The sequence below is a fragment of the Rhipicephalus microplus genome, chromosome X, assembly GCF_043290135.1.
Source record: "Rhipicephalus microplus isolate Deutch F79 chromosome X, USDA_Rmic, whole genome shotgun sequence".
Classification (NCBI taxonomy): Eukaryota; Metazoa; Arthropoda; class Arachnida; order Ixodida; family Ixodidae; genus Rhipicephalus; species Rhipicephalus microplus.
The window spans coordinates 286,593,779-286,618,706 of record NC_134710.1 but is presented as its reverse complement, the minus strand read 5'-3'; the positions used below and the strand labels follow the sequence as shown (position 1 = coordinate 286,618,706).

General features: G+C 44.2%; 1 protein-coding gene across 4 annotated transcripts in view; it reads right to left on the bottom strand.

Annotated features, from left to right (window-relative positions):
• LOC119161447 (rap guanine nucleotide exchange factor 1) overlaps nucleotides 1–24,928 on the bottom strand; it is a 146,588-nt gene that overhangs the window by 63,670 nt on the left and 57,990 nt on the right. For 3 of the 4 annotated variants that reach the window (XM_037413915.2, XM_037413916.2, XM_075879267.1), the window contains 5 exons: nucleotides 23,421–23,650; nucleotides 17,390–17,472; nucleotides 17,125–17,230; nucleotides 15,147–15,225; nucleotides 8,112–8,289 (listed from right to left, as the gene is read on the bottom strand). In XM_037413915.2, the coding sequence (XP_037269812.2) occupies nucleotides 8,112–8,289; nucleotides 15,147–15,225; nucleotides 17,125–17,230; nucleotides 17,390–17,472; nucleotides 23,421–23,650 (676 nt within the window). The remainder of the gene's footprint in view (nucleotides 1–8,111; nucleotides 8,290–15,146; nucleotides 15,226–17,124; nucleotides 17,231–17,389; nucleotides 17,473–23,420; nucleotides 23,651–24,928) is intronic. The other variant, XM_075879266.1, reaches the window with a different exon arrangement.

Below are 24,928 nucleotides of genomic sequence, written 5' to 3'. Positions count from 1 at the left end.
ACGTCAGCCTACCATCCCCAAATTAATGGGCTGCCAGAGAGATTTCATCGGACACTAACAGACATGCTGTCGATGTACATCGCACCAAACCACGACAACTGGGATACGATTTTGCCTTTTGTGACGTTTGCCCATAACACCGCTGTTCAAAGAACTACTGGCTACTCGCCTTTCTACCTCGTGTACGACCGTTCACCGACATTCACCATCAACGTCTCTTTCTTAAATGTGCCAACTGACGCCTCGGCAACCGTATCAGAGCAGTTCATCACAAGGCTCGAAGAATGTCGGCAAGGGGCTCGCCTTAATACAGAAGCCAATCAGCAAGATCGCAAGCAACGCTACGACAGCTCTCATCGCAACGTCTCCTTCAGTCCGGGGGACGAAGTGTTGCTTTGGACGCCTATTCCTACTCCAGGATTGTGTGACAAGTTTCAGTCACGCTTCATTGAACCATATACAATCAATGAACAAACGTCCCCAGTGAACTATCGTACCACTCCCACCGACCTTTCTTCGATCGCCGCTGTCGTGGTTCGGAGATTGTCCACGTATCGCGTCTGAAGCCATTCGTTTGACGTTCCGTTTCCGTGTAAGACGCGTTCGGGCTGGCCGCTTACGCATGGCGGGGGGAATAAGTGTGAGCATTATTCATACGTGTCATCTTATATGTACATACTCATCATCATCAGTCTGCCCTGTGTTGTGGGTGGGGCAGAGGCTCGTCAAGTAAAAGAAGTGTCTTGCAGCCAAAGCGTTGCCTTACAATAATAATAATAATAATAATAATAATAATAATAATAATAATAATAATAATAATAATAAGTATCTGGGGTTTTACGTCCAAAAACCACGATATGATCATGAGAGACCCTGCTGTGGAGGGCTCTGGAAATTTTGACAATCTGGTATTTTGCAACACTGATGACCTTCGGGTAAGAGGCCAAGCACTGCTCCACCGTGACTGACAGAGAAAGGCGTGGTAATCTTCACTTTCAGGAAGCATTGGTATTCTATGCTTATGGAAGCAATAACAGGCAAGCTGTCTACATTAGCAAGAAACATTCACAATATAGCTTAAAAATGCAGTGAATGGTCTGTAGAGATACATATTATATATATATATATATATATATATATATAGGAATACGACATTCGTGTTGTATACCGATCCGGCCGCAAGCACTCCGACGCTGATGCGCTATACCGCTCGCCGCTACCGGCTGACCCAACCTCCTCGTCACCTTCTTCAGCTGTCATAACACCAATCGACTTCACAGACATGGCATCGGAACAACGCAAAGATGTGTGAATTTCCCAACTTCTTGCCTTTCTGACTGATCTGTCAGCTAATTTGGTCTCAAGAACTATCCGCAGTCAAGCCACACATTTCGCTATTCGAGACGACCTCCTCTATCGGCGGAATTACACGTCTGAAGGTCGGAGGTGGTTGTTAGTGATACCCAACCACATGTGCTCGGAAATCTGTACAGCTTTCCACAACGACCCGCAAAGCGCTCACGCCGGGGCTCTCAAAACGTACAACCGTCTACGTGAGCGGTACTACTGGCGCGGCATGTACGCATTTGTTCGCAAGTACGTACGTGCTTGTACTGCATGCCAGCGACGTAAAGCACCACCTCAACGCCTTGCCAGTACACTTCAGCCTCTGCCTTGTCCAGCGTGTTCATTTGACCGCGTCGGTATCGACTTATACGGACCACTTCCCACGTCGTCTTCTGGAAATAGGTGAATACTTGTCGGCGTGGACCACCTCACGCGTTACGCGGAGACGGCAGCACTACCCCGCCCTCCACCAGATGTCACGTAGTTTCTTTCCGTATAGACCTACTGGAAGGCCAAGGAACGCCAGAAGAGCGAGGAACGTCAACAGGCCGAAAATACAAAACAAGCGCAAGCTCGGGTCGCGCGTGTGCACCAACGCTGTGGCTTGCCGTTTCTTGCTGCTTCGTTGTCGTTCGCATAGCTCCCTACATTTTATATATATATATATATATATATATATATATATATATATATATATATATATATATATATATATATATATATACACACATAAAATGTAGGGAGCTATGTCGCGCATGTGCACCAACGCTGTGGCTTGCCGTTTCTTGCTGCTTCGTTGTCGTTCGCATAGCTCCCTACATTTTATTTATTTATTTATATTGTCACAGGTAATGGGTATGAGCCATCAACTGTAGGTGGAATCCTTGGGAAGTGAAGAAAGAAGAGGGCTTTTGCGTCCTGGTCTGAGGCAAGCAAGACGTCGTTTCGTCGCTGTCTGTAATTACGTTCGTGGCACTGGTGGAGGTGCTGGGTAAATGTGCCTCGGCTGCAGATTTTCAGCCGACACACCGAGCTACTTGGAGACAGCTACAGCTCCCACGGCAAGAAGCAGTCGCCGCCTGCGAGGACTATCTCCCGAGTACCGTCCCCTCTCTCAAGGCGAGATGGCAACTTCAACTAACAACCAGGCGAGTCAAACCAACGACGCCTATTCTTTTCTCCCGCATGTTTTTCATGCGCCGCAAACACCACGCTCATTTCACGGAGACATTTATGAAGATGTTGACGACTGGCTTGACCACTTCAATCGAGTTGCCAACATCAACGAATGGGATGAAGCTCGCAAGCTGCGGAGAGTTTACTTTGCGTTAGAAGACTCTGCCAAAACGTGGTACGAGAATCACGAGGGTTCCTTTGCGACGTGGCATGAGTTCAGCCGACAGTTTCGTGATGCGTACCGCAGCACTGAAAGGAAAGAGAGAGCGGAGCAGGCAATCTCGTCTCGGAACCAACGACCCAACGAGAGAGTTTCGATGTTTGTCGAGGACATGCTTCGACTCTTCAAGCGTGCTGACCCTGCAATGTCCGAGGAAAAGAAGATGCGGCATTTAATGCGTGGGGTAAAAGAGCAGCTCTTCGCAGGACTCGTGCGCAATCTACCGACGACTGTGGCAGAGTTCATAAATGAGGCAACCACAATGGAGCGTACTCTCCAGTTTAGGTCGTCACAGTATGAACGCCACGACGTGACCCCTGCTGCATGCTTTATCGGGGCTGACAGCTAGAGGCATGCCCTCGCTGAGTTCATAAGAAGCGTCGTGCGGGACGAGCTGCGCCAACTCCAAGCAGCGGGACCCCAACCACCCGTAAGTGATCTCACAGACTTAATCCGAAATGAGATCCGACAGGTGGTCACCCCACTCGCGCCAACAAGGCCTGAGGCCCCTGTGCTGACTTATGTGGCGGCTCTGCGATCCCCTGCACCACATGGCCCTGATCCCACCATGGGAAGAATGGATCAGGCTAGCCATCGATTCCAGGGCACCTCTTCGACTCCGCCACCCGCCTAAAGGTTTCCGAGTGCACCAACTTATCGTCCGTCTGGATCGCGGCAGAACGCCACAAAGGCCAGTGTGTGGCGTACGTACGATAACCGTCCACTCTGCTACCACTGTGGCGAAGCGGGTCACGTCTACCGTAACTGCCAGTACCGCCAACTTGGTCTCCGTGGCTTTCACCCTGATGCTCGGTGCCCGCGTTACGGTGAGCGTCCTCGCGACATCTACGCGTACCTTACGGGCCAGCAAGCTCCTCGCCTTGGTCAACGCCCCCAATCACGATCACCATCACCTCGCCGCCCAATCTCTCGTCATCTCTCGTCATCTTATGCAATCTCTCGTCATCTTATGCTCCTTTCAGAGGCCGGTCACCGAGTCCCCACAGGGGAAACTAGAAACCGCGGCTCCTAGGGGTGAAGCCGCGTCCCAACGAACTGTCAAAGAGCCTCCTTCGACGCAAAGACTCGACGAAGACCGTTCTGACTTTCCAGTCGTTTCCGAAAGTCATAAGACTGTTTCTGCCGACATCACCGTACACGTCGATAATCACGTCGTCACTGCTCTCGTCGACACCGGCGCCGATTATTCGGTTATGAGCAGCGCCCTAGCATCCCAACTGAGGAAGGTAACTACCCCTTGGCAAGGACCACGGTTGCGCACGGCAGGGGGCCACCTCGTCACGCCGACTGGAATGTGCACAGCCCGTGTTCGAGTCCGTGCTTCGACGTTCATAGGGTCTTTCCTCGTATTACCTGTGTGCTCCCGTCCACTCATTCTGGGGCTGGACTTTCTTCGCGAACACGGCGCAATTATTGACCTACGAGACTTGCAGGTGTCGTTCGAGGACCCGTTTCATCCTGAACCGGAAAACGCCCGCTCATCGAAGGCTGCCCTACGTGTATCCTCCGAATCTGTTACTCTGCCTCCTCGCAGCAGCCTTTTTATCAACGTTGAATGTGACCAAGACGTCCCCGAAGCAGGAATTGCAGAAGGAAATTTGTCCCTACTTTTTGCACAACAAATCTGTGTTGCCCGAGGTATTGTTCAGCCCAGTAGAAAGCAGGCTTGCCTATTAGTCACGAATTTCAGCGAGGAGTATCGCCATCTTACCAAACACACTGCGATCGCATACCTTGAGGATATTGCCGACGTCCCTGGTCCCTCAACATTATCTGCTCTTTCGTTGTGCGACGATTCCGCCCTGACATTTGCAAGCACTCTCAACGTAAACCAGGGTCTACCGTCTGCACAACGGGAACGTCTTTTGAAGCTACTCGGCTCATTTCGGGACTGCTTCGCTACGACTTCGAAAGTTAACCAAACACCGCTTGCCAAGCATCGTATCATCACCGAGCCTACCGAGAGACCCATTCGACAGCATGCCTACAGAGTCTCGCAAAAAGAACAAGACGTTATACGCCAACAGGTCCAGCAGATGCTCAAGGACGATGTCATCCAGCCATCGACCAGTCCCTGGGCGTCCCCTGTTGTGTTAGTAAAGAAAAAAGATGGTACTCTGCGATTTTGCGTCGCCTACCGAAAGTTGAATAAGATCACGAAGAAAGACGTGTATCCTTTACCACGAATAGACGACTCGCTGGACCGCATTCGCAATGCTCGTTACTTTTCTTGCATGGATCTACGCAGCGGCTATTGGCAAATATCTGTCGATGAGCGCGACCGCGAAAAGACCGGCTTCATTACTCCTGGCGGACTCTACGAGTTCAAGGTCCTTCCATTCGGCTTATGCTCGGCACCAGCTACTTTTCAAAGAATGATGGACACGGTTCTTTCTGGGCTAAAATGGCAGTCGTGTCTTGTCTACCTTGACGATGTGGTCGTCTTCTCGGACACGTTTGAGCAGCACGTCCAGCGCTTACAGGCAGTTCTTCAGGCGATTCGAACAGCTGGACTTTCTCTCAAACCTGAGAAATGCCACTTTGCATTCGAGGAACTGAAATTTCTTGGTCACGTCGTCAGCCACGCCGGTATACATCCAGACCCTGAGAAAACGAAAGCTGTTGCCGCATATCCTGTCCCAACAAACAAGCGCGACCTCCGCCGATTTCTGGGACTCTGCGCATATTACAGACGCTTCGTCAAAGGCTTTTCTAAAATCGCTGAACCGCTAAATGAACTTACGAAAGACGGCGTACCATTTGTTTGGGGTCATGATCAGCATCACGCCTTTGACACGCTACGAAACCATCTCCAAGCCCCACCTGTACTCGGTCACTTTGACTATAACGCTGCCACAGAGCTACACACGGATGCCAGCAACGTCGGACTTGGAGCTGTACTGGTTCAATGGCAAAATGGCGTAGAACGCGTGATCGCCTATGCAAGTCGAACACTATCATCTGCAGAGAAAAACTACTCTGCAACAGAAAAGGAATGCTTAGCCGTTGTTTGGGCTATAACAAAGTTTCGCCCTTATTTATACGGTCGACCATTCAGGGTAGTTAGCGACCACCATTCTTTATGCTGGCTCGCCAACATCAAAGACCCTTCCGGTCGTCTAGCACGCTGGAGCCTTCGGCTGCAAGAATTTGTTGTTACAGTCATTCACAGTCAGGACGCAAACACACTGATGCTGACTGTCTTTCACGTGCACCAATTGGAAGTACGAATGCGGACGTTGAAGAGGACGATACATTCCTTTCCTCTGTGTCAGCAACCGACTTGGCTCAACAACAACGCGACGACATGGAGCTAAGCCCACTGATTGACTACCTCGAAGGCCGAAAACGCAGCCTTCCTCGAAACTTCGCACGTTCGCTAGCCTCGTTCTGCATCAGGGATGGAGTCCTCTATAAGAAAAATTTCGACCATACCCAGGCTACTTACCTACTGGTTGCGCCGACCTCGCTTCGGGACGATATTTTAGATGCTTGTCACGACGAACCATCATCCGGACACCTTGGCTACACGCGCACATTGGAAAGAATTCGCCGCTCATACTACTGGCCCCGCCTCGCGAAGACAGTCAAGCAGTACGTCCGCACATGCCGCGACTGTCAACGCCGTAAGACTCCACCTGTCCGACCAGCAGGACTACTACAGCCTATCGCCACGCCGAAGACACCATTCCATCAAATTGGCATTGACTTGCTCGGCTCATTTCCCACCTCTTCGTCTGGAAACCGGTGGATTGTGGTTGCCACCGATTATTTAACGCGTTCCAGTGAAGCAAAGGCCCTGCCCAAAGCTACCGCAGCCGAAATCGCACAGTTCTTTGTCACCAGCATCGTACTTAGTCACGGAGCGCCAACTGTAATAATTACTGATCGTGGTACAGCTTTCACCGCAGAGATGCTTCAAGAAGTGCTGAGACTAAGTGGTACAGAACATCGGAAAACCACGGGTTATCACCCCCAAACAAATGGACTCACTGATTGGTTGAACAAGACCATTGCAGATATGCTATCAATGTATGTGGCCGTTGATCACAAGAACTGGGATGATATACTCCCTTACGTAACTTTTGCTTACAATACAGCAGTCCAAGAGAGTACAGGTTTCACCCCATTTCGCTTAGTTCATGGTTGAGAGGTCACTACAATGCTCGACGTAATGCTCCTTCCCAACAACTTGAGCATGTTCAACACGGACGCTGCATTGTTCGCTCAACGCGCCGAGGAGGCCCGTCAACTCGCCCGATGCCGTATTCAGGCTCGCCAAACTGCCGACGGACACCGCTACAACCTTACACACCGAGAGGTTACCTTCAAACCAGGCGATGAAGTTTGGGTGTGGACTCCCATCCGACAGCGTGGTCACTCTGAGAAGTTGCTTCGGCGCTACTTCGGCCCTTACAAAGTTCTGCGCCGACTCAGTGACGTTACGTATGAAGTTCTCCCTGAGGGCGCCTCAAGACGTTCCCGTCGGTTTCCACAAAGTGATGTGGTGCACGTGTCAAGACTCAAGCCATATTTCTCGCGTCATACATCGAACGTGGACTAACTTACCATGCAATGACTATTTTTTGTCACTTTGGTTTTTTTTATTGTCTTGTGTACTTACCCCTTTCTTTATTGAGTACTTCTATGACGCTAGCCTATTTTTTTCCCCTTACGACGGAGTTGTTGGGTTCCATGGTAGCATATTTTCTTTCTAATTTTTTTTCTCAACGCTCATTATCAGCATCGAGCCGATGCTTTTCGAGGAGAGGGAGTAATGTCACAGGTAATGGGTATGAGCCATCAACTGTAGGTGGAATCCTTGGGAAGTGAAGAAAGAAGAGGGCTTTTGCGTCCTGGTCTGAGGCAAGCAAGACGTCGTTTCGTCGCTGTCTGTAATTACGTTCGTGGCAATATATATATATATATATATATATATATATATATATATATATATATATATATATATATATATATATATATATATTTACACACATAAATTTTCATATATATTTTTACAAAAAAAGAAAAGAACAAAGAGATAAGTGTAATTCTACATTGCAATAAATATGTGCTACATCATGCTATGCTATATATACAGGCCTGTCCCAGCCGTTACGGTCATGAATATTGATAGTGATACGGCAAAGCTGATTATGTTCCCTGGATGCACTGAACACACACACAAACACAAACACACTTTTTGCCCAGTAGTGGTGCAAAACAAGCAAGCCACTTTTTCTATCACATAAGTAGGGCCCTCACTTCAACTCATCGTTAGGGCCTTTCCAAATGCTCATCATTTAAAAGACTCACAATCAGGAGCTATTTTGTCATAGGTACCTACCCAAGGTCATCTACAACCCGAACGAGGAGTGAGAAGGCCCACCGAGCATATTTTTGCCGTGTGTCTGAGAACTGGATGAACTTGTTGTAGCGGTAGATGAGCTTGTTCACTAGATCAGTAGGACTCACAAATGTCTTGTAGGTTGTTAAGAAGGCTTCCTGATAGAAGTACTCTTTTTCTAGAAGGAGGAATAAGCAAATTATATATAAATATATATACACACACACACACACACACGAACACACACAAAAATAATTAATTTTCGGTACTTAACAATCAGGTAGGACATAAGAAGCAAGATAACTTCATAGGGTGACTGCAAACAACAAAGCATTAATTTTTTTCTCACATAAGACAGTGAAGCTAAGACCAGTTGGGACAACTTGAATATGCAGATTCATAGTAGATTGATTTAGCAAAAACTGCTGCATGATAAATTTGCAAATTTTCCCTGTTCTACTAAACACCATCCATCAATTTCCGTAACACTCAAGATAATTTTTTTTCTGCAATCACCATGAAAAAGTATTAAAAAACGTGTTGTGAATAAGATGTATTTACTTGCCAGGGGTTTTGTGAATAAAAAAAGAAAGACAAACATTACCAGACAGTAACTTGATCTCTGCATCTAATTTTGCATGCACATGTCATCGAATAACCACTAAAAGCGTGAACAATAAATAAAGTATGACACGAAACAAGCCACTCTACCACTTCGCCGTTTGTCATGCGAGTATGAAGGCTATGCTAGGCATGTTTCATTCGTGTTCACAGTCTAGTGGGCATGTTCCCTAAACATGTAAACAGCCTGTTCAAGGAAATTAGTTTTAGCCACCCCATCTTAACCATGCTACGCCATTGACCTTTGTCGCATTTTAGATATTCGTCCAGTCAATTTAGTCGAAACTTCAAATACAGTATAGACCGCTTATAACCTAAATTGTGGAAGTTGCAGATATTTGCACTATAAGTGGTACTGCCCTATAACCAAAACAACTTTTTTCAAAGGCCGCATTTGCACAAAACATCTTTAGCATGCAGCCTTACGTGTCCGAGAATCAAAGCATGCCATTAAGTGCTTACAAACGTATAGATTTCCAAATGTTAAGAAATATTGATATTCAATGTTACGCATTGCTAACGAAATGAACACGAAAAAGGAAGGGGGGGGGGGGGGGGTAACAAAAGAAAACACTATCGCGGAAACTCGCTGACTACTTCTCGGGCTACCTCAATTGTGCACATTACGCAGAAACTATGTCGAATTACGTCCGGGATTTCACGCGCTGAAAGGCCCCAATCATTCGATATCACGAGTATTGACTAGATCGCATTCGAATCGCAAACCACCATTCGAGTGCCACACAGGCCACCCTCATTTTTAATTTACGATATGTACTTTTCTTGTAAAGTGCAGCCAGCACAAAGAGTTTCGTTGATTCCATACCAAATGGCAACTTATAAATAGCATGCGACCGCTACTAAAACTAATGCAACGCTGATTAGGCCTAGCCTGCGTTTGGTAAGTTGTCGTGAGAAGTTTGTTTCAGAGATCAAGATTCGGCGTCGAAAAGGTCGCACTCAAGCACTGAACCAAGAACAGTGTGCGTGACACGTAGTTCGCATTCGCAGCCGGGAGATCAACAACGATGAAAACCCACCAAGCTTACGTGGGACCGCTCACTGGCAGCAAAGGCAAAAGCTTGCGTAATAAAACTGTAAAAGTTCTTAAGGGAACAGGGTAAGCACTATACTCGCGATGTATTTTAGGCGAAGTTTACGCATTTTTTTCCTATCATTATTTTACTATCATTGTAATCATGAACCATTGCTTTTCTTATTGAAGCAGATTTAGCATTGAAAATTGTAATGCTAGTTTTTTTTTTTCCTTCAGCTACCTTTTTTCCTTCAGCTACCTAATTATCACTTGATAATAGCTATTAGCCGTCATGTTATAGAAAAGCACTTCTTCACACAACAATAATTCTGCTTCAGCGTATTCCTTATTACGTTATCTAAATACTGGCCAAAGTCTATGATTCTAGATACAGTGGTTCCCGAGATACAGTAATTCCTGAAAGCACAAAAAAGCATGTTTTGAGACAATCGCATTTAAAGTTGAAAATATGCATTATTTCAAAATTACGACAAAATAACATCGAATTGATGGACCTGTTCAATGGCCACTAGCCAGATACTTATCACCAATATAATTTTTTTCTTTTTGTGTTGAAACGTCTTGCCTGACGAGCCTCATTTGTTGCCTGCTATGCAGCCATATCAGCACAGTAGTGTCGACGCAGTTCAAGGGTGCGTAGGCCCTGCACTCTGCAGTGCCCTGGCAAAATGTCCAAATAGTTTAGCACATTCACACTGGCTATATTGCCATCATTCAAAGTGATCAAAGCATAAATAGTGCATACTTACTGTGTTTGGGGCCCGAGGAAAAGTTTTTTTTTAGCGCACTCCCACGCGACAATCCAACGACTCGTTACAGTTTTGAGTTTTCCCATGGAGGCATTAAGCGAAAATTTCTCTATGCGTTAGTTCCAGATAGTTTGGCTGAAGAGCCTGAATAACAATGCTGGAAGGTGTTCTTTATGAACGAATAATTCACCATTCAACTGGGCTTTGCTGAAATTACGCCAATTTTCGGTGCCTTTCATGCAAAGGTCGTAATATTGATTGGTATCCTTTGATGCCATGTGAAAATATGTGGACCGAACAGCGTTTTGCATGTCCTCCAAGCTGGCAATACTTTTTTAATTGCCCGACGATAATACTTTCGGCACTTGCCAATGATTACACCAGTAAGATGTCCCCTACCAAATAAAGATTTCCTGACATAAACCTTGATGCCTCAGATTCTTTTGTTATTGCAGTTCTGAGCCCATTATTTTCTTAATGTGCCAAATGCACTCCAGCTTGCAAACTGTAACCTCTACATATGGCTATAATGCTTCGACTGCAAGGAATTCCTTGCTACATAAGAATGGGGGCATGGTAGGCCATTCTGAAATATGGCAATTTTAGAGAAACAAATCGTACTAAGACAAACAAGCATCTGATTCTGGTTCAAAAAAGGCTGCAGATTTCAAATAATGCAAAAAAAAAAAAAGATTTCTTTTCCTTCTTTCTGCTTACCCTGTCCCCTTGAGTTAAAGAACGCGATATCTGTAGTAAGCTCGATAACGACGGCGTCTTTGAGAGAAAGAGAGGTTCATGAAAGAGGAAGAGATAAAAAGGACGCTATTTTATGCCTTCCAGTACGGGGGCACGGCTCAGCGCCTTTACGAATGGGGGGGGGGGTAGGAAGTAAAGATGATGGGAAGAAGAGAGGAGAGAAATAAAAAGTGAAACACATATGGCAAGAGAATGTCTTATCAGTGCAGCCAGTCAATAAAATGAAGCGAAAGCGGTCGTCTATGAGGCAACGAGCTTCGCTGAGAAAAAACTGTTAAGTGCAGTTACGCAGCTACGGTGTACGCGTCGCTAGCATGGCTCCGGCCGTGCGCGGCTCAACAGGGAGCGTGCGATCACATCCTTATGAACTGTTAAGCGCAGTTGATAAAGACTTGATCGCACATGCCCTGTTGAACCGCGCGTGGCCAGAGCCACGCTGGCGACTAGGCTTGTGCGAATAGTGATTTTGGTCATTGAATTCGAAGAGAATATGTAACATATAAAGAGAAATGGGCATATTTATCATGACCTAACTAATCTACACAATATTGTTTTTTTTTAACTACGCCTCTATGCATGAGCTTTCTTTATTATTTTTCCATTCAAAGGAAATCGAAACAACTTTGAGAAGTAGCAGGATTTGACTTCCGGTAGGACGTAAGTGATAACCTGTAAAATACGTAACATTATTCATTACAGTTAGAGTGTATAAGTTGGCAAAAGAAGCTTTTAAGCTTAAGAAATTATCAATCAATTTGAGGACATTATGTTCATTTAAAGCGACTCTGCAAGAGCTTTTCAAGTAGCCATTGGATAGATTCACTAAAAAAGCTTATTGCCTTATGAATTAACCGCTACAAAAATCTTTAGAATCTGTCCAGTATGAGCGAAGTCGCGAAGATTTGCCACATGCTGCAATTGCATTCTCTCTTCTCATCCCGACAAAAGCGCTTGAAGCAAAGCCGGGAAAAATTGCATAGGGAAAGAAAATACGTCACATGTGTGTCGTGACCTTGAGCACTCTTTCTCTTTCTTTTTCTTTAAATACACGGCTTTCCAGTGCGATTGCGCATGTACCCGTGGACATGTTGCAGCCAGCTGCAGCGGCCCAAGTAACGATCGAGCGCCCCATGCTCAAATCAACCAATGGCTGGAAGAATTGCTGTGACGAGCGATTTTTGATATTGTGGCGTCATTTGCCGAGAGAAGAGAGCAATTTTTATCTAACTTTGAGAATGTATTGTGCATTCCATGTCATGTGCTGCACTTTAATATTTAGCTCACGTGTTCTCGGTAGCCTCGACTACCAATCGGCAGCGTTTACTGACCATACTCAAAAAGTGTTGTAGGGCCCCTTTAAATTTAAAGTGAGGCTTCGCGGCAGGGCAAATTTCCCCTGAATAAATGCTTTCACGGCTTAGTACCAAAATACTGCCGTGAAACCACCTTTACAGGTAGTTATATGCGGTTTAGTATACATTTATTCATTCATGTCGATTCGAAATATTCGATCATTTAAATTCGAATCGAATATTCGAAGCATTCGAATATTCGCACAAGCTCACTGGCGACACATACACTGTAGTTGTGTCGGCGCTGGTGGTGGTGGTGGTGGTTAAGGCCTGACCACACGCATCTGTTACAGTGCGTCAGCGCGGGGCTTTTTGACGCAGCGTCGTGCCCTTTTTGATGCGGTGTCGAGCGTGGCTACGCGAAGCTGCATGCTCACTCTTTCCATAGGGAGAAGTGACGACGCCTTGTCAAAAAGCTCCACGCTGACGTGCTGCAACAGATGCGTGTGGTCAGGCCTTTATATAGAAGAAGGCACTAAATTTCTGCAGCCCGGTAGGGAGCACGGCACAGTGCCAGCAGGAAGGGGGAATGGCAGAAAAGTGGACAGAAAAGAAAACGTTCTGAATGTAGGGGCACAGACGTCTCAGCACAAACCGCAGTCCACCATCAAGAATAGTGGTGGCTAGGGTCCTGTTCTCAGCAGTAGACCAGTGCAAAGGCGCCGAGCCCGTGCAGCATGCCGGGGTCTTTTTTTTTTTTTTTCTTTTCTTCTCTCCGCACTTCTTAGTTCTCTCTGTGTCCCCTCCCTAATGACCTCATCACTCGCCCGCTGACGGCGCACTCAGCTGAGCATTTTCTATCGTGTTTGTCCCAAAAATTTTCCGGCAACTGCATTATAAGCAGTCTTTCATCATGGGGGACTGCACAATAAGCGGTATACGTATACAGTCGCCGACCGATTTTCCGGACTCCGAAAATTCGGACTTGTTGGATATTCCGGACTTTATAAATGCACCGTCAGGAATCCCATAGAGCTAATGCATTGTTTCGACCGATTTTTCGGGCGAATTTGCCCCTGAAAGTTCGATTTTTCGGACTAAATCGCTCGTTTTGTGCCACGCCCCAAGCCATTGTGAACGCCGCCATGTTGGATTTTCCGTCGGCTTGGCTAAGCTTGGTCTTCAGATGCCTTTCCTGCCTCCGAGATTGGAATGCGCACGCCATATTTTAAGTTTCGGAGGCCGTGTTTGCTTTTTAAAAGACGCGGTGATGGATGCCGTTTTTTCGTCTTCGGTCAGCACTATCGTCATCACATCGCACGGGGAGAAGGCGAAAGAAGGATTCTTTTATTGTCGTTGCAGCTTTTTTCAGTCGCCATTCTGCACGTGTTGTGTCGCGTAGCGTCGAGACGTTGTGTGCTTCGCAGCGGCTATCTGCGGCATCAAATTTAGTGTTCTCGGTGCCATGGCTCCGCTATCTGTGCCATCGCGGGAGCCAGGTGGTGTGAAGAAGCGTGGGAAGTATACGACCCTGATGATGGAGAAGAAAGCTGCCATAATCAAGCTAATAGAGAGTGGACGTTCGCAGCTAGATGTCGCTGGATGACGGTCGACGCCGGATGGCGGTCGTCGTTGTCGTCGGATGACAACGACGACCGCCCGCAGCCGTTGGAGATCGCCAACGCGGTGACAATTTTGTCGAGCGTTTACGGCGACGATGTCACCTTGGCGCAAATACGGGCAAACCAAATTGCCTCCAAGCGTAGTTTGAGGCAAGGCAGCATCAAGGACTTTTTTAAACCTGCCTGATGCAATAAACTTCAGATTTTTGGCGAAAATGAAATTTTCGGACTGTTCGATTTTTCGTACTTTTTTTCGGTTCCCGCCAGGTCCGAAAAATCGGTCGGCGACTGTACATGGGGTTATATGGGAGAATAAACAAGAGTCGAAAAAGACTGCATTGTAACCGATTCTACACTATAAGCGGTTACATTATGAGGGGTCTACAATGTGCTACTAATTTGAAAGTCGAATCGAATTATTTGATAATCTATTACTCCATTCCATTTCAAAACTCAAAATATTCATCCACCTCTGGTAATTTTGCATCAGCAAGTGCGGATACTTTACCCATTGTATCGCACTGAAGATTCTCATGTAAACAAGCCCAGCAAGTGACCAGATTTTATAAGAGGGGAGGGGAAGAAGAAGAAAAAGAAGCACGAGTGAGAGCCAATGCAGTTTTACTGCTGCAGTGAAGACAGCTGATTGATTGATTTGTGGGGTTTAACGTCCCAAAACCACCATATGATTATGAGAGACGCCGTAGTGGAGGGCTCTGGAAATTTCGACCACCTGGGGTTCTTTAACGTGCACCCAAATCTGAGCACACGGGCCTACAACCAGTGAAGACAGCTTGTCAGCATCTTGGACCATACCTTTTACAGGCCCAAAACCATTTTAATCAACAAGGTTGCTATAAAACACTTAACGATATTAATTTATGCTTATTTATGTTTTTGCCACCATCCAACACAAATACAGAAAAACAACAACTTGCCACTGTTTTCTGGTACTGCTGTTGCATGAATTATGAGAGCATCAGCTGGTCCTCCCTTGAGCCCTCGTACATCATTTGGCTATTGGTATTGATAAAAAAATCAAATTCAGTCAAACTAAAAAAAACACGTAGAAAGGGCATAAAAAACACACATAATTAAAGATCAAGCTGCAGTGATAGATTACGGTGACAAATATTTAGCAGAATTACTTCTGTGTATTTTAAATTAGTTAAATTGCAGAGCAGATAACAACAGAGGACAACAGACTACCAAATAAAACAGATGAATTCATCATCTAAATGCTCAAGTTACACGGGTTAGGCACAAATAGTGCTCACAGAACAAGGTAAACCCGTAAAATCAGTGAGCTTAGTACGAAAAACTACATGTTTGCTAAACTATACTGGCAGCAATAAAGGGGTTATGAACCAGTCTTTGCGCTTGGTGAAGCAATGAACACCATTCTATGGTGTTCATTGCTGAACACCACATTCTATGAACACCACACATTCTATGAACACCAGACACTGCTGTGAACAGTGCAGCCAAATTTGGTAGTTGTGCGTGGCCCAGAGCGTTTACAAGTGGATCGAGAAGTTGCCATTTTTTAAAGTACCTTCTCCTAATATCGAGGTCCAATCCTCACGCGCTTCGGTGAGGGGCACCAGCTGTATGTCACCAAACAGCAGATTTCTGCTATTGTCTGATAGCCGACGTAAATCAGGAGCGGTGTTCACACCAGATGTGCTTATTACCACAAGGCGTTGTCATATGCCGGTTCTGCTCTCTATAGTGTGCTAAAATTGCGTAGGAGCATTAGTGCGCAGAAGAATCAGAACGAGCAAGAGCAATCGCATTTGATGACATCCATTGATGTAGCTCCTTTTTTAGAAGTTATCTCTCTCAGTGGAGCTTCTCGTGCATGTCAGGAAGAGCAAAAAAAGAAAGTACTGAAAGTGTGCGACAGCTCCCATGCACCTCTACTCGTTCTTGAAATTGTTTGTAGCAATCGTTTCGTGTGGCAATCAACTCAGATATAGAGGTCGTTCAATGATTACTTGAAAAGGTGGTTCAGGACTCCTTTAAAACATAGATATATTTATATAGTGTACACAGTAGACTCGCAATCATTCAAACTCTGACAATTCATACTTTTGGTTAACTGAAATGAACTTAATTCAAATAAAGTTCAATTTTTTGGTTGGCCCTCCATTTTTTCAATGTACTTAAAAGCCTCTTAATTCAAACACATCATCTGGCTAATTCAAATTTTTTGCAGTACCACACCAGAAAATATCTACCGTTTTCCCTCTACCATTTGACACTTTGTGTGCTTACATAATTCTAACAGTCTAAAAATGACAAATAAGCACCTCAGCCCTGAAGGAAAAGGCTTTCCTAGTAAACAAATGTTTTAAATGAGGCACACACACGGTAAACCGTGATGCTTCTCAAATGGTACAGAAAACTTTGTGCTGAAGGCACATATAGCAAAGAAGCAGTTGGCAATTCACGATTTCTTTAGAAGGTCTGATCAGCAGTAAATGGCTAATAAACTTGTGGACCTTACACCTCTGCTTTTTGTTCATTAGGTGCAGTTAGGACTTAAAAACGCTTAAAAATATTTTAAATGTGATCAGATTAATGCCTAATCATAATGTGTAGTGTTACCTCACTCAAAGTCATATATCTGAGAACTTCTGATAACTCAAACAAAATTCAGAGGTCCCTTCGAGTTTGAATTAACGAGAGTCGACTAAATAAATGAACATCTAGCTTGATTCACTTTGCATAGCTATGACATTCACGATTTTATCTGCATTAGATTTATCTTTTACATTTTATCTGAATTATACTGTGATAAAGCTAAGTTACCAGGTGCTAGTTCTGTGGATTTACTCAGATTGGCAACAATTGCACATCACAGCTATACACCATATCTGCAAGCCACAATAAAAATATGTTAGAAAAACTCACATTGTCACCAAAGATCAAGTGATCACTGACATCTTGCAAGTCAATCAAGCTCTCTCCATTCTCATCAGGCAGGGCATCTTCAATAGCTTTCAAGGGCTGAGGGGTACTGGTAAAGACAGTGCCCAAATGAGAAAGAGCCAGTATAATTGCATAATTGCTTTGCATTATCATTCTACCCCCCCCCCCCCCCCATGACTTGATAACGCATATTTTCAGTACCCCACTTTGAAATCGTGCATGAATTTGAGGATGAGAATGTACTTACTCTAAGCAGGTCCCTGAACCAAAAGACGCATAGGACTGGCGTGTAGGTAGCATGAGACCATCTTGGATACCTAGGGAGCTACTCTGTAAGCATAAAAAACAAACTAAAACTGTAACTTTGTTCAATAGGACAGTAAATAAAATAGAGCATGCCATAACTACTGAAAATAAATATAGTCTGCTAATGACCTACAGCTTATCCCAAGAAGGCAGTATCTCAAGATGGCAAGTGCTAGCAGAAGAGTGCCCCAGTGTTGCAGAACGAAAACCTCCATTCCAATTCCACTCCGGGGAATTGCAATGTGCCATAATTACGTTCTTTTCAATTCCTCAGAAAGAAATAACTTAGCCTATTCCCACTCCGGGAATGGCCAGGTAGGTCAATTGCATTTCTACCACTCCTCAACGTAGGAAAGACATATCTTGATAACTATATCGAGCTTAAAATGATTGAAAACACATAAAGCTAATGTCATCAGATGCATAAGAACTGTAATCCTATGCAAAACACGTTACAATGGTTGAGGAATAATGGCTTCGTGACTTATCTCGTGCAATACAACCACACTACTAGTTCCCACAGGGGCAGTTTTCCCGCTACATATAATATTTGCATGGTCAGCTCAATCTTGAAAAAAAGTGAGTAATGAGTCGGCAACGCATGCATTTACTCGTTTCAAGTGTATTTTACTACCGTCACAGCATCTCTTTACTAAAGCCAGCAGCTAGTAAAGCTTGAAACTTTTGCCGTTGCTAACCAGGAATGTTTCTAGGTCTTTTCAACTAGGTAACTACTAAAACACATACATTGCCAGATCTCTCGTAAACACCGCCGTATATCTTGCAGTAATCGTCACACTCTTGAGAAAAATTTAAAGCAATCTTAATTTCGTCAATTTCTTTGGAATAAAAAATTTAGTGCTAAGTGATGACACACACATACAGAAGGGCAGACCATACGTACAAAACGTCCATTATCTTTCTAAATTTCATGGCTTTTAGCCAATACACAGTGTTCAATTACAAAGTAGGAGCATAAAAACTTCTGCTACAGTATACGATACCGGCTAACTCATGATATTTTATGTGCACGTTCGCGTGTATGTCCTTGCTGTGATTTGTTCATGCCTCTACATATCTTAGTGATAAGTGACCACTAATTAGTGAATTTATGTATGTATCTTAGTAATTAGTAACCACTAAATAATCTGCATGGGCAATCGCACTTAACTTATTATCCTATACATACTTTTGTAATTGAATTATCTTGATGTGGCAATGCACATGCACATATAAACACCTGTTAACTAAATGTTCAGTATTGTACTACTTATTCAAGCCAGCACTATTTATGCACTATTCTGCATACTAGCAAGTTTCACTAATCAGCATTTTACTACCTTCACTTACTAGAAGGTTAGTGCTTTTCGTGACAAGTAGACTGTAAGTATTTAGTTAGTGAATAAGCAGGCCTTTTCTTCCAGAGTGCATGTTTGAACGACTGATATATTGATGTTCTTTAAGCTTAAATATGTTAATTCTAAAATGATGACTTAGTGAATCGTCGCGTAGGGATTCAGGGAGGCGCCACCTTGGTTACATGTAATCGTCTGCTTTGGCTGGCTACCCGTACCAATGCTTTAAAAAGTGCTTCTCTATCTGTCTTTGTACGGTTCATCTTGTACAACAGTTCATCGCACACACAGTTCACACAGCACACAGTTCATCGTGTACGATTGTGTGTTGCACTGGCCTAAGGCCTTTTCGATAGGGTTTCAGGCAAAGGCGCCCATGTGTTGGCAGGACAAACCGTATTAAAGAAAAAGAACGAAATAGGGGGGGGTAATATGTAGCGAGCTTGCACACAAGCTGGTATCAAAAGCTTGCAGTAAACAAGCATGTCACTGACAGCGGCAGAAGTAACACCAAAGTGAAGTATGGGGAGACAGAAGGCAGCTGAGGCGCCACCGAGGGGGAAAAAACGCCAAGCCTGCGCGGAAGGCGCACCACAGTCACAGCGAAAGTTAGAAGAGCGGCCTTTCAGAGCCTTTCAAAACACTCATTGAATAACTACTGCAAGCACACTTGCTTGATACCCACTAGGGGCTTAATAATAAACTTTTGGGTAGTAGGCCGGCATTCGCCATGCTATTTTTCATCATTCTTCTGAGAAGCGTGGTATCTGTTAAACACTTGCAAGGAATTTCGTGCCAATTGTTCATGTAGTGGCTGGCGACGATGAGGAATTATAGATGAAGTGGGTATGTGCCACAATTAATAGCTGACCAAGAACAAGCATTTGTAAAGGATTGGACCATTAGATGGCCCACTTTTTATGCTATTCGCATTGTGCGACGACTGGTTCTTTTTTAGCTGTTTTAAAACGCTTTATAAGCCGTATTAACGTGAGTGCTTTCCTGACATCAAGCCTGCCTAAGGCAAGTTTGCCAACATGTCACAACTACCAGCCTAGCTCAGTGGTAGAATACTGGGCTGGCATCCAGCGGACCCTAGTTCAAGCCCCACCGTGTCTTTGGTGCTAGGTTTGCCAACAAGTCACAAGCACCGGCGTAGCTCAGTGGTAGAATACTGGGCTGGCACCCAGCAGACTCAGGTTTCAAGCCTCACTGTGTCTTTGGTGCTAGGTTTTTTTTTCTAATTTCACACGATGTGGTTACGAACACCGGCAGCGGCGGAGGACAAGAGTCATCTCTTCATGCTGGCTATAGGTCACACAAAAAGTTAGGCTATGCCTTATGACAGATTATTGACAGCCACTTCACAGAGGGACTAGCACGCTTTTTTTGCTGTGAGAAATAAAACTATGTTTTGTTTGTCCAGCACTTTGTTCGCATGAACACATTTTTTTGGCATAAAGTTCCATAAAGTGTATGGATGCTGTAGCGTGTGGTTGGTGGGCACTTTATGCCACACAGGTCGCCGCCAACCTTGGGTTGATGGCCATCTAACACGGAATCATCCTCAGTTGCTTTCTGACGAAATAAAGTTTTTCCATCCATCCATTATGCTCAACGTAGCGGCTTGATGAGGATTACAAATTTACCTATGTATTATTGTGAAATTTACATCAACATTTATGGACTTCTTGACTAAATATAACAGCCCAATGCAACGGCACTAATACTTTGCTTCCAAATACCTAGAAGCATCAACTACTTCACTTTCTGTCAATTTTCTACATGTTAAAGGTATATGAATTTAAATAGAAAACTTGGGGGTTCCACGACACTTTGGAGAAGCCATAGGGGTTACCCAAGGCCAGAAAGTTTGAGAACCCCTGGCGTAAGGTTTCTCCTTGTACAACATATTAAAAGAGAATATACACAGTATATCTTAGCAGTAGAGTGGCCATTTTAATCCAATAAGGTATCATGTTGTCTTGTCATTTTTCTGAGACTCGGCTTTTTACTAGTTTTTATTTTGCCCCATTCACACACACCCATAAGTCTCGCAGTCTCACTGCTGCCCTGACAGCATTGAGGCTGGGGAACTTCACCAACCAATTATCAACATTAGCCCACAACCCCACCTCAAGCTTTGAAGGCTATGATTTCAGTATATCTGTAACAAAATCAGAATCAATGATTGCCACTTAGAAACCATAATCTTCTAATTATCCAGTCAAATTTAAATGAGACAATAGAGCACTGTAGAAATTCCAAAACTTATGTGAGATTTCACTTGAACCAATTTCAATTTACTGAGGTTTTAGTGTACAAGCCTACATCATTTATTGTGAACACAATGTTTTCTTGGGTGACAGCCGTTGTGGAGGCGCTAACACCCCCTGTAAAGTTGTTCGCGCCTCGTGGCACACACGTGTTTCGCACATAGGCCGCATTTAGGATTCACAACTATCGCGCGGTAGATGGCGTTGTGCTCGCGAGCGTTCATTACTACCATCATCAGCATGGTAGCGGGGCAGTGCCGGCAGTGACACCTCGCGGCGACCCTGTGTGGCGGCACATGAGAGATGAGCAGGCCTCTTTGGCGCGTGGTGGATGGCGCGAACAGTTGTCTCTTGCGGTTGGTCCGCGGTAGACGACACTGCGGGTCATCTGCCGTGGGCCCTCGTGGCGAGTAGAGTGTTGCCAAAGCTGCCTTCACGCTGCCAAGTTTGTGTTTGTTGTTATTGAGTCTTGTAAAATACTGTGTAAGGTTGTTTAACAAGTTGACCACAACTGATTTATTAGTTTGGCTGGCAAAATCGTCAATCTAAAAGTAATTAAATAAATGTATTGTGTAAGTGGTCCGACCACATGTACAGTTTGTTCGTTCATGCCGAGAGCATGGTGCCTCATTTAGAGACCCCACACCGTAAGATATCAGAACTGCTGATCATGTTGAACTTTGTCCCCATTCATAATGCATGACATACAGTCGAAACTGAAACTGATGCTCAAGGTACAAGTGGCTGCCATCTACCCATGCGAAAGTTGTGACACTACCACCCTTGATGTCTTAGGTAGTTAGAAGAGACATATGTACATAAGGCATTGTGCACTGCAAGTGCTTAAAAGAAAACTAAAGTTAAATGACAATTTACATCAGAGTAAAAGCCAATATTGATGTCTAAAATGTCAATATTATCAACAGCAGTGCCCTACTTACCGAGAAATTTAGGTAAATACACAAGAATACATGCCCCGCAGTAGGACATTCTCAAAACGATCCCGATGACATCAGACGGACCGCCTACAATTAATAACTAGTAATCGATCTAGCTGCACTAAATAAAGAACCTTCCGTGCATCAAGAGATGTAATAAATGCTGCTTGTTTGTTTCTTTTTGATTCATGAAAAAAAAAAAAAAAGAACCACCGGACGTTACTACGGAGAATGGCGCGAGTGGTTCAAAAATTCAATTTTCGCGTGGTTAAACTAGACAGGTCGTGCCATCTAGTGGGGTGCAGTTGAACCAAAACACGACTGCCATCTCAGAGCCAATGGCAGGAAATTGATCAATGGCCATTGTTGCTGCTGCTATGGCTCCCGCTGCTTTCTCTCTGCTGCTACTATGATGTCGGCTATCATGCATTAATACAAAGAAACGTTGTGCACAGCAACAATGACATCAGACGTTTCGTTGATGCGGGCAATTTGAAGTGCGCTAACCCGATGAGGACCACTAAAACGCGATTTTATTTCAAAATAAGCCTTTCCTTGGCCCAAAAGTAACCCTACGAGATTTCAGGACTGCTATTTCAACAATCAACATCGACTTAATAGTTGCCTTTAGTGCCCCCTTAAAAGGAGGCCATTATTATCAAACATAACAAGCGAGTGGCACATGCAAATCACAAGTTCAGTTCGGTAATTTAGTTAGTTCAATCACAACCACTTTTTATTTTGTGACATACAATCAGAGTCTAAACTTAAGTGCAGTAATGGCAGACATTGTTCAGTGTGATTTCAATATATCATCTTAGCATTGAATTCAAACTCAAATAAAACTTGGCATTGAAGTAGCATTTTACCTCAACTATAATGCTGTCACAGACACCATCAGATGTTACATTTTCCGAAAAGGGGCCTTTTTTCTGGGTTCCCTAAAAATGTACCATACAAATGGGCTTCCATTGTAATTAGGTGGCCAGCCTCCCAATAAACAATGACAACTTGTACAAATTGATATACAGTGCTAGATGGGGGGGGGGGGGGGGGGGTTAAAAGAAAGTTGAAAAAAAAAAAACTACTAGAACTGAATTCTACACTGAAGTTGAAAGTGCTACTGTACTTTCTACATTAGCTTTGACACTAGTTTTTTTCTCAAGTAATTTTCTTTAATTGCTATGTAAGCCTAGAGGCCTGAGCCTGCCAGACTGGAGGCATAAAGTGATGCTGAACACAAAGTGCAAAGCCACAGCTCAGCTCTGATAAATGACAGAATTTGATACATTAGTATAAAAAGCTGTTAATAATTCACGTGAAGTGTTAACCGTACAGCGCGTCTTGCATATTTAAAAAAGATAAGGCACTTGGAGGTTGCACGGTGCTCAGAGCAGGCTTACCCTGTTCTTCTTGGGCGGCAGAGCAGGTGGAGAACTCAGTTCAAACGGCGCTGCCAAAGTTGCATCTTGCAAAGAGCTGCCAAGGAACTCGTCACTTCCCAGGCTAGCAAAAGACATCTGCACTTGCTTGTAGAGTGCTGCTTGGTACGTGTACAGGCGACCACTGTTGAAGAAATCGTGCTGCTCTGCGGGCTGTGAGTAGCTGCCGAATGTCTGTATATACTCCTGGACTGTATCACAAATACAAAAAAAGAAAGCATATATATATGCTATGTACATAGCCCTGCCCTTTGAATGAGAATAACCAGCCTCAGGCACATTGAGTAGGGTGCCACCCAAATGAAACTTCCAAAGTTGTAAATTAACAAGAAACATATATTTCTTACAAAAATATATACGGTATATCTTTATACCAAATGCATTTTAAAATTTAAAATAAATTTGTTATGGAACCCCACATACAAAATCAAGAGACCAATCGGGATGCAACAAATAAAGTTAAGCTTTATATAAGTGTCGTTGAAAAGGAGGGAGGTAAATAAACCTCATTTATTATAGTAAAACTAGGCTGTGCAAAAACCCCATTGCACTCCAGTAAGGAGTCACCATAATGGGCTGAGAACCTCACCATTTTGTATCTTTAACCCCTTCAGGATTTTCACCATCCCTGTACGGCATCGCCTGTATGTTTAAAATGCATGCCTTTTTCTATCATTTCTCTTTTTTAGCATGTACTGCCACAGATTTAGAATGCATGTAATTTTTCTTCATGCACCGATGTCTCTCCGTGTATTTTATTTTTGCTTCCCAAAGCACGCGCGTCCAAGTATTTTCGTGGTGTAGCTGGTTTAAAATGCACACCTTTTGTGACCCTTTCTCTTGCTTGCATGAGCTGCTACACTTGGGGATACCTGGAATTTTTTCATGCACCGATGCCTCTCCACCATTTTTTTAATATGCTGTTTTCCAAAGTGGCTCGGCGGCTTTCGCTTGCGCATCCGAACGTGTGCACGTGGTGTGGCTGGTTTTGGTTTTATCCTTCGAATGGTTATCACTTCTCATGTACACAAAGCTGATGGCTATTTGATTTCTAATGTCTCAAAGGGTGACCGGGATAATGTACATGCTAGAAACCTCTCATGACTTTGTGCAGCAATGATTAAATAGTATGAAAATTATGCACTTTTCATGATGATTCAATCTTATCTAAATCAAATATAGTTTGAATCAGTCATCATCTCCATTTAGTGGCTTACACAAAGGTAAAGGTATACGTTTAGGCATGTACGTAAACATTTACATATGGGGAGCTAAAACTCTTCTAAAACGTGTTTCGATAACACGGTAGCTGCTATCTGGTATTCTGGTTACCCAGTAAGGTTAAAAAGTATATGTATATTGCTAAAGTTTCGAGTGACATAGAAATTACAAATACAACATCTGCAACATGTTTTTCCATTTGTCCCAGTCTGTGTTGCACTGCAGCCAATTATCGTGGCTCAACTTAA